The 10,742-nt window shown below is 39.2% G+C and overlaps 1 protein-coding gene across 1 annotated transcript; it reads right to left on the bottom strand.

Moving 5' to 3' along the window:
• Positions 1 to 496: 496 nt before the first annotated feature.
• LOC112558396 (disrupted in renal carcinoma protein 2-like) lies at positions 497 to 9,110 on the bottom strand. The gene is made up of 12 exons (XM_025228878.1): positions 8,017 to 9,110; positions 7,241 to 7,331; positions 6,642 to 6,805; positions 6,157 to 6,229; positions 5,706 to 5,797; positions 5,384 to 5,437; positions 4,906 to 5,035; positions 4,385 to 4,493; positions 3,191 to 3,258; positions 2,619 to 2,737; positions 1,974 to 2,156; positions 497 to 1,495 (listed from the first exon to the last, which is right to left on the bottom strand). Exons 1-12 carry the CDS (start codon positions 8,708 to 8,710, stop codon positions 1,335 to 1,337), a joined length of 1,938 nt encoding a protein of 645 aa, XP_025084663.1. The 5' UTR covers positions 8,711 to 9,110; the 3' UTR covers positions 497 to 1,334.
• Between the last annotated feature and the right edge of the window lie 1,632 nt (positions 9,111 to 10,742).

Here is a 10,742-nt window from a genome sequence, read left to right as displayed (position 1 = left end):
TCCCAATTTTTCATGCGGCCCCTTGGGAAAATTAATTGCCTACCCCTGATTTAGACGATGGTCTTGCACTGCAGCTTACATTACAGCACATGTAAAGGTTCAAATAAGTCTCACTTTCTTACACACACATCCACATACATGTATAGATTAACTCTTTTATGCATGAAAGAACTGGAGAATACACTTTATGAAAGGTACTTTAGGGCAGACAGTCGTGAAATGAACAAAAAAAAGATGCAAATATTATTTTTGCCAACCCATACAATTCCTTGCTTACAACGTTCCCGCATTTTCGCGTAAAAACCAAGATTGGCCCAAGGTAACAGGGTACGTGGGTAAGAGTTATGATACAACTCTGTCACCAACGTGGACCTAATCCTGCAGGGGAATGTTAAATACAATAGCCACACACTAGTCACTTTAGACATCGCCACCCGGCTCACGAGCCTCTGACCCTGCTCTTCCCTGAACAGACAAAAAAACTTCAAGACCAGTGACTTAAATACAAATGTAAATATTTATTAAACATACAAATCATGCAAATTTGTACAACAATTTTGCTCATCTTAAAGGGTTCCCAGTCGTATCAGTACTATTTTTGCCTTCAATATTACAGTGCTGTCGATTCCGTTAAGTCCACCACCCACTGTACATTTGACGAGTAAGAATATCTTTCTCTTTGGACTGCAGAGAGAAAACCAATAAAAAAAAGAAACGTAAATGAAAAGACATAAAGAACAGTTTAATGATGTTGATTTTATTGATGACTAAGTGTACATTAAAAATATTCCTCATGTTACAATTGCTTTTGATAAAAATCATTATATATTGTCACAGTATCGGGGGATAAAGTGGTGTCTAATCCTCAACAAGCAAGCTATTACAGTAAAATGTTTTTCTGCCCATGATGATGAAGTATACACAAAAGCCTGTAAGTCTGTTTGTCCAGCATTCATCAAAAGTGACTTTTGTTTTGCTTTTAAAATATTGTCTCTGCTGTAAATCGCATATTTTACCTATTTTCTTCCACTTAAGATTAGTCGGGGAAAAGAAAAAAGGTGTAACTGCACAATACCTAAAAAACATACAGCTGGTCACACTTCTGGCAACATTCTAAGTATGTTATGTTGAGATTCTTCAACACTTAACACCTCATCCTCTTTCTTGTTACGACCGTTAACTTGGCTAAAATCAGATCGTGTGTGTGTGTAAGAATACCAAATCCCTAAAGCATGTTAAATCATTGTGATAAGTATACTGTCCTCTTCAGTTATGCGAGCTCCCAGAGGTTTCGCAAAAAACACAAACATAAACGTGTGTGGTGACATCTGAAGTCACAGGTTTCCAGACTCTACAGTGATTTCTGTGTTGATGTCACTGATGTTTGGATAGGCCTCGTCCACGTCGCGCCTGCCAAACCGCTCCTTCAGCAACATCAGCAAGGGGAGACAACAGACACACGTCCCGAACAGCGTCCAGCTCATCCACAAAGTTCCTGCCACAGGAGTGAAAGATTGTGAACTTGAATAAGACGATGTCTCCGTAGCATGAACACGCATAATCAACTCACACACACACACACACACAAACAAACACACACACAGGTTCTGATCACGTACCGAGGGTTTTGTTGTCGGGGCTAGGAAAGTATGAGGCTGAACCCGAGCTTCTTCTGTGATTCTTTATACCATGACAAGATGTTTTACAAAACTTAGTGTGAACTCTAAATATTTGACCATCTTGTTAAACAAATAGAATGATCAACTACAATTCACCATTCAAATGTAACAGTTAGGAAACTTGTTGATTGGTCGGTTTGGTTTCCTTTCAAAGGCGAGTGCTTTCACTTAGTGGTAATTCTGTTGTTATGAAGTTGAGAGCAATTATTACCTGTGCATGCAACCCATTTGAGTTTAGCTTAAATAAACAAAAAGAAAGAAAGAACATTGTTGTTCAAGACTCTTTATGGTTACCTATAGACTGGATCATGCCAACAAACAAGAAGAGTAACCCAGACACACTGGAAACAATAGTCAGCACGATGTTTGTAGTTCCCTCCCCTGTTGGGTAAGCCAGTTCACAAGCCAGTTCATAAATCAGGGGTATCGTGGAGTTGAGCACAGTCGCACTGATGATTACTGTTGCGTAGAACAGAGCTGTAACCACAGAAAGACACGTGTGCAAGGATTTAGTCACGTGCACACACTGATAGACACAGACCTACCCTCTCATACATTCACATGCCTTTACACCCATACCCATCCACCCATTCACCCATCAAGTCTTGTTAACAAAGTTTATCGTCAAAAGAGGATAAGTAAACAGCATTCATATCATTTCTAACTCTCTAAAAAGGGAAAATGCTTTGAAGAACATTAAAAATACACGAAACAAAAGTTGAAGGAGAAATTTAAAGAAGTAGTAAACAAAATATCTCTGGACATGCTACAGCTGTACTTAGAGGTTTTGATGTAGTCATAAAATTTATTGGATTTTATTTCGGATTGAAAGACAGTGTGGGTTCTCTTGCTACTAATGTGACTGATGAGTTGTTGGCTGTTATGATATTATATGTTACATGCTGTATGACGAGTCGCTGGGACGAAGAGAAAACTCACCGACTGAAGGAGTCACGACATCCATACAAGCCAGTCCAAAAAGAAGTAAGGCCACGGTGCCAATGAGGTACAGGGTAAAGACGAACCACTTCATTGCACGAGCAAACACATCAGCGATCCTGTGAATGAGAAACTAGGAAGTGAACAACATATTGAACAGGTATAGCAACACAGGTATGGTAAGACTTTGACGATCCTATACCTTGCACAGCTAGCTACTCTTTAATAGAAACATCAACAGAAATCTAGCAAAACACTTAAAATGCAGTGGACCTTGTGACCGGTGGTAAACCAGAAAAAATAAAGTTTTTAATGTGAAAACTAAGTTCTTATTGAATCGAACTATCACTGATAATTGATGTTCAGCGATTTTTCAAGTAGAAAAATGAATATAAATAAAGGCTTAAATCGGATTTATTAGTACTAAAGTTATGAAACAATGTCAGAAGCATAATTGATGTTAAACACTTTGTAAAGTGCACTTTGTGAATTTGAGATGGACTTTCAGACAAGATGACAGACAACATGGTTTTGTCTACATGCATTGTAATCACATTTATTTTTAACAGCACCTGCCAATAACCAGCATCAACAAAGCGGCTGATAAAATGCTGTAAAATCCGATCCAACCAGCTTCTTTCTGTCGACAAATGAAACTTTAAAAAATGAAACAAAATAAAGATGGAATAAAAAAAAGAGTAAAGATTATAATCAGCTACTAGTGACAACACTACTAGTAACCAACTACAGTGATACCTCGGTTCTCGAACATAATTCGTTCCGGGAGGACGGTCGAGAACCGAATTGTTCGAGAACCGAAGCAATGAAACCCATAGGAAATAATGGAAACTGGATTAATTCGTTCCAAGCCCCAGAAAATGCCTATTTACTGGCCTAATTTGTATATAATATGTAGAAAAACATGAGTCTCAACAAGAAATAAGAAATAAAAGTGTATTTATTAAAACAAAACAAAAAAACAAACAAAACAAAAATGTACTGTACAGTACAGTAAATTGTGTTTCATTTACTGTACCTGTAGCAAACTTTATGGTAGGAGGGAATGAATGTGGAGGGAGGAGGGAAGGGGGATGGTTATTGTCACTGATGACGCAAGCAAGGCGCGCTGTGCCCAATGAACGCCATTCGGCTCAACTCGGCTCATCTCGGACGTTCGGATGTTCGAGTTCCAAATATTTGTTCGAATTCCAAGACAAAATTTTCTCGAATTTCCTGGTCGAATACCGATTTGGTCGAAAGTCAAGGCGTTCGAGAACCGAGGTATCACTGTATTTAATTACATGTTTAAATTCTTTTTAAAAACGCCTTAGTAGATCATGCTAATCAACAATTGAAGTTATTGGCCTAACTACCTGTCACTAAAGTTATATCAAAATTGTAGCACTTTTCTCCCCGTTGTTCTTCTTTATGAACATTTAAACTTTAAAACATTCTCTAAACGAAAGAAAGGCAAGAAAACATAGGACAGTTACTATTTCTCGCAAGAACCTTAAGAATGTTCTCAGGTTGTTTATTCGCTGTGAAGTGACTTTAAATATGAAAGTAGTTTTATCTCAAACATAAACATGTGTCTGTTTATTTGAACCATTACTTAAATACATGTACTGTCATGGAAGCACACCGCAGTTTCATTGGACCTTCACACAGTGACCAGATAGTTCCAGACATCTAATACTGTCGTTGATGAATGACCAGATATTTCTCGAACATCTAATGCTGTCGTTGATCAGTGTGAAGACCTTTACCTCACTGATGCCACGAGCACCCAGGTCCACGCTGATGACAGTCAGCCAGCAGTTGAGGGCGCCGATAGGGACGCCGGAGATAAACGCCACCAACCAGAACTGCTTCCGCCTGATACAGTCAGTAACAGGACGTGTGGTCAATGAAAGTGGCCAAGAGTGCTTTCTTTTATTAAATAACTGGTCTGTTCTTCACCAACAGTAGTATTTTCACAATTATTAGTCAATAACAACAGACTGAACCCATCCGTGCTCGGACTACCGGACTACAAACATTGCATTATGTATATGATACTGAACATACTGAGGTAAGGAATTTCGTACTAAGCTCAATCAGCTGATTTGAGAAAAATTTTGCACTTGACTTTTTAGACTGAGGGAACTCCTGGCAGCACTTTGTGGCCAAAGTCGGCGATAATAAGGATGAAAAGTTGAAGACGGAAGGTTCTGATAAACACTCCCATAAGCCTAAATTGTTCCTTCCATCCCTACCTCACAATAAAATAAACAGAGCTAGCTGGCACCTGAGTAGGTGCTTGAGACCGTGGAGAAAGTTTTCCCTCTGAATGCCGGCTGAAGTACATGGGGGAGTAGGAGGCTTGGCGGGGAAGTAGATGAGAATCATTAGAAAGAGCGCAGCGCTCCACGCGGCGTCTGGAACAAAATGAAATGACACAGAACCAAATGGCGTGCAGCGAGAAATGAGAGCAATCTCTGAGATCCATTAGTTTTTGTTTTGTTTTGTTTTGTTTTTGTTTATTTTAATTATTTTTTAGCCTTTGTTATGTTTGTTAAAATGCATGCAACTGGCGTTTTTATGGAGGACGATTTGTAAGAATGCTTTTTTTCTTTCGAGTTCTAAACCCAAATGTAAACTGCCATATAAAAAACATTAAGCATGAACAATATACAAAGTTAAAATTAAAAATTTAAAAGGTGAAGTAGGGCATAAAGTGCTAATAATTATGTTGATGATTCTTACTGATAACATGTGTTACATACCAATGATCATGTAGAGTCGAATGTCATCGCTTATCTTGCTTATCTCAGAAACTTCTGCAAACACACACGAGTAGCACTGTGTTACAATCATGGCTTAGCTGTGTGACTGTGCACTGATTAAACAGGGCAGTAGTTTTAAAATATGTACTCGTCTTAAAAAAAACACTTGTGTACATTTATGTGTGCGTATATATGAATGTGTGTTTGTGTGCGTGCGTGCGTGCGTGCAGTCTATTCCTGTTAAAGCGCTTTTTTAATGAGTAAAGAATTGCTCGATTATCTACTTTCAGATCGTTTTAAAAGTTATAAAGTACACGGGTACCCGAAGTGTTTAACGTTCCCGGGTATGTCGAGTTAAATCCGTCGTGAACCACTGAAGAGGTCGTGTTGTCTACAAAACCTGTCCTCTTCATTCTAGAACAATGATATCAGAACTTTGAGAAATAATTATCATGAAATGTTATCATGTTTATCGTCATCTTTATAGATGTTAATAGATTACAAAGTGTTGATGCAAATCCTTGGTCGTTTCTGTACTGACGTTCGTGAACAAATCCCAAATAACAAATTTTATTTACAGATATTATTTATCATTTATGGTTGGAAGAATTAGAACGTTTAGCAAATGCTTTAATAATAAACTATGTACAATGATGGTGTTTAAAATGATCAATGCAGACACTTAGATGTGATCATGGGATCAGTGGATATAAAAATCACGAGACAGAGAAACAGGCAAACCTGTCCGACCGTTAGTCAAACAAAAGGCTCACTGGAGAAGTGGAGATAGAGTAGAATTCATTAATGTTTCGTCTGAGCTGGGAAAATCATCTACAAGATAGGGTCCTGCAATGAAATGATTACAGAGGCATTACAAATACTTAAGTGTTAATTGAGGATTACTCACAAACACTCCAGAATACACATGTACGAACATGCATATAAATACATATGCGCGTGCTCAAATTCTCTTCCTCTAATTCCTAATGACTCCAACTATTTGATATAAACAAAAGGAAAATAAAATGTTAAGAATAAATAAATAAACGGTGAATTTTAATCTGTAAGAAGCCATAGCCTGAGTTTATACGTGAGACGCAAGCACTCAGGGTGGAAAACATCTGTAGAGAGCAGAGAAGTGGTCTGCGATCAGAACACTTGAAAGTCAAGGAGTTAAGGAATACGAAATACGGAAACGGAAATATACAGGTGAATGGAAAAGTGAGAGGTGAAAGAAAAAGTGAAACTTTCAGCTCACCCAGAAGAAAGGAGAGGCCAAAACCCAGGAAGTTGAAGGTGGTGCCGATGGCCGTGGCGGTGGCCCGCTCCTCGGTGGGAAACCAGACGGCGGACACGATCGGGGGCCCGCCCATGGCCACTGGGCCGCCCAGACCGTTGAGCAGTTGACCGGTGTGAATGAGCCTAACCATCATTCGATAAAGAGGGAGACAAGATTGTTCAATTCAATCATGTGTGTGTGTGTGTGTGTTATATGGACGATTTCATTCTAATGTTCAAATAGAAAAATTGGGTAGATAAATGCTAATGCAGGGGTAATGTCTCCAAATCACAAAGACTTATTGATGATCCTGGTGTGAACTGTATCTATCCCAATCCGAGGTTGTTTTTGTTTTTGTTTTTTGTTTGTTTGTTTGTTTGTTTTTTTATCAATGTAAGCTTTTCGTCTAGAATACGTCTTCGAAATGACAGAGCAGTGGCAAAGATGGAATGGATAAAGAAGTGTTTGCAGCTACGGATGCAGAACGCATTCCTTTGTTTTCGCCACTAAGTTTTGGTGCAATATTTAACTTCATAACTACTGCCCCAGAGGTACCAGAATAGTTACAGATGACAGACCATGTGGCGGCAGGTGTTTCCATGGTGATGCAGCGCAGTGCGGTTCCCACAGTAACCAAGAAGGCGGACGAGAGACTGGACCATCGGAGACCTGCAGAAGTCTTGCGGCGTTATACTGAGCTATTATATATGTGCGTATGTGTGTGTGCTTGGAGGGGCTGACATCTTACTAAGGCCCCATACACTAATTTATTGACTAACTTTTTTTCGCTTTACTGTAAACAATCCCGCTTTGTTCCTTAATGGCTAGTAGCCGAGTGCATATGGTAGCCCGTTGGTTATCGGTGAATATTTTTTATTATTGAAACGGACAGATAATATTTTATAACTCTCCACATTGACTGCTAACATGTTATTGCTGTGTTGATTCAAATAACACAAAAATATTTTATGGTCAAGGTGCACACTAATTAAAGTATTATCAAATCATCCAGCTAGCCAGTTCGTTGTTTTCTCCCTTTCCCCTCTCTCTCTACATACCCACCCATGCTTTCATTAACCCATTGATCAACTGATAAAAACAAAAATCTATGCATGTCGACATAATGTAATCCGTCAATAAGAATTAATTACTTCTCTATTTACATAAATTTGTCGCTCTAAACATTTTTTTCAGCTGGTTCTGTTTTTCAGGAAGGCATTTGAAGGAGATGATTTATCTTGAAGTGGACTCTAGCCCTTCTCATTGAGTGCATCAGATGACCGTTTCGTGTTGTTATTATCAACTTCTCTCCGCGAAAACTTTTTCTTCTCCCTTCCCTGTACGCAGCACTAACCTTTAACATCGATCATCCAAGAGAAGAAAACTCCACTGATGATGTAGGTGATGGGGCCCCAGTTGGTGAGGAGAAAGACGTCTCCATTGGACCATCCAAAGACCCGTTCACTGGAATGAGAGATGGGCCCGAAGGTGTTCCACACGCACTCTTGGTTTAACGCGAAGAGACAATACACAGCCAGCACGTACCAGCGGCGTCGGTAGACCTGTTGTTGTTGATGCTGCTGCTGATGATGATCACCGTCTTTGTTGTAATCGTCCTTCCCATCGTCTGCAACGTTGGACTTCTTAAAGCCGAAGCCGTATAGTGTCGGAGGGCTTATGATCGCAATTTTCGTCGAGTTGTTGGTCTGGTTGCTTCGCTCACCTGCCATGGCTGCAAGGTTAGTTTGTACCTTTCTCTCCGCCTCGTCTCCTTCCTCGTTCACATCGCTGATCTTCTCGTTGGTCAGGTCAGAGCTGGCTTTCTGATCTCTCTCTTCACTTGCAGATTCTGTTGTCTCGTCACAGATGTTGTTGTATTGTCCTCTCTGTTCTGGGTCGTGGCTGTTGTTGTGGTTCTCGCTGATGTCACCTGTGGCGATATCTGTTTGAGGAGGATCTGGGTGCAGAGGCAAACTGTCAGCCAATGTACCCGATGCTGTAGGTGGAAGTGTGTTCTCGAGAGGCAAAGCGTCGCCCATCTTAGACATGAAATCTCGGTTTACTCTGGGGGTTTTTTTTCTTTTTTTTTTCTTTTTTTTTTGTTTGTTTTTGTTTTGTTTTTGGCAACTAACAGCCAAAGTTTGCCATTTGTTTCAGACCAGTCTAAAGTTACTTCCCATTTTCTAGATTACTTTTTTTTACTTTTTACTCTCTGTAAAATATGTGGATGCTGGTGCTGTTGCTATGTTGTACAAAACTTTCCAAGTGATCGTTTGTCTAGAAGAAATTTCTTAGGAACAAAAAAGCCTTTGATATACCGTTGTAAAACTATCTCCAGCTCCTGTAGATTTTGCAGGACTTACCTTTACTTACGACTTAACAGGTAAGTGTGATGGTAGCGTACAGTCTAGATAAAAGTCGGGTCATGTTGAGTACTTGAGTATGTGGTAGCCAATGCTTTGTTTAACATCTTCATAGTCACAAAAGGCACTCAAAGCTCTAGGGTTGGGGTTTTCAGGCCAAGAGGATTGTATGTATCTTCTGTGGGTGTACAGTATGGGAAATGTTATAGTGCAGTGACCTTTACACAGATGTTAAACAGCTGCAAACCACTCGACCTGTTAACAGATAAGTAAAGCTGTTGTATCAGTACAAGTACTTGTTTCTCACTCATAATGCCTCGGGTGCGGTTAAAAACGGTGTTGTGACTGTCATTAAGTTCATTTAGTCATCAAGTTCGCCTTTACAGGTGTTTTTTTTTTCCCCGGTGTCGAACTACGAACGATTATTTATCTAGTCTGCACAGTTTCTGCATCATGGGTCTTGACGAATTCTTCTTGTGTTTGTATGATAATTATAAATGGTCGTGCCGTCTAAAAACTAATTACAAGGCTTTCTGAAGATTTTAATGTAGTTTTTAAATTATTGTTGAGCCTTCCTTGTCTGATGTCCAGCCAGACAGCGCTGGTTACCTGGTAACCTCTCGAATGGAGCTCACCAAGTCTCGTCTTAACATCAAGGAATGCTGGGTGTGTTTGTCCCATATCTCAGGTATGGGAGATTCGTAAAACTTGTGTATAATGAGGTTAATTCATAGCAGTCCAGTTCTTTCATTTGAGCGACTTCTTCGATTCCTTATTTAGGTGCGAGGCCAACACTTCTTGAAATTGAGTGTTGCTAAGGGTACCTTCCTAGATAGCAACGGGAGTCTGACTAAGCGTCCCTATTGTCACATTTTCAGAGGTTAAAAAAGGGACATCTAGTTTTATGTATGAAAAAAATGATAAAAATGTATGAAAAAAAAGAAATATGGACAGTGGTGTTCCTTGGCTTAACGGGCTTGAAATGACTGCTCTTATTTATTTTTGTCTCGTTCCTGGATCTCAGTCCACTTTTGTGTGTCCTGTTGCCTTGTAATTTTTTTTCCGCCGCATACATTTGCTTTGTTTGTTCGTTCTTTACCAGCACCAAGCCGTTTTCACCTGTAGACCACTTCTTCTACTAACGGTCTAACTCCAGAAGTCTATTGTTTATCTGGCCATCTTGTCAGAGGATTCCCGCTTTATGGAATTTCTTATTTGTATGTATATCTATATATCAGCGTTCATAAGTTTCCTTTGGCGTACATAAAATGTTGTCGAAAATTATCGAGTACATCGATGCAGATTATTGCTATAGATGTCAGTAACCGTGTTATTCTAATTGTGAACAAGCAGCTAAGCCTCTAGCTAATTACTATCAGCTGCTACATCCGTCTTCAGTCAGTACAAAGCTACTCATAGAGTTGACCTTCTATCTTCATGTCATCGTCTGCTTCAAGTAAGAGATAATTTGAGACTGAACTTTATAAAATAAAATTGCTTTTGAATACGTCGATGAAAATAATTTCCTCGATGTCCACAAATGTCTGCTGCATGATGAAGTCCCATAAATGTAAAGAAACACGGCTGCATCTGTGGAATGTTTCAGCAAAATTCTCATTTTATAAGAGGAAAAATTATTTTCAAGTAATAGAATTAATACATAAATGTTTTGTAATGTATATATTTGATTAGAAGATTGCAATAAAATTTAATAATT

The sequence above is a fragment of the Pomacea canaliculata genome, linkage group LG2, assembly GCF_003073045.1.
Source record: "Pomacea canaliculata isolate SZHN2017 linkage group LG2, ASM307304v1, whole genome shotgun sequence".
In the NCBI taxonomy this organism is placed as follows: Eukaryota; Metazoa; Mollusca; class Gastropoda; order Architaenioglossa; family Ampullariidae; genus Pomacea; species Pomacea canaliculata.
Note: the sequence above shows the minus strand (reverse complement) of the source record. Positions and strands in the feature narration are given on the sequence as shown.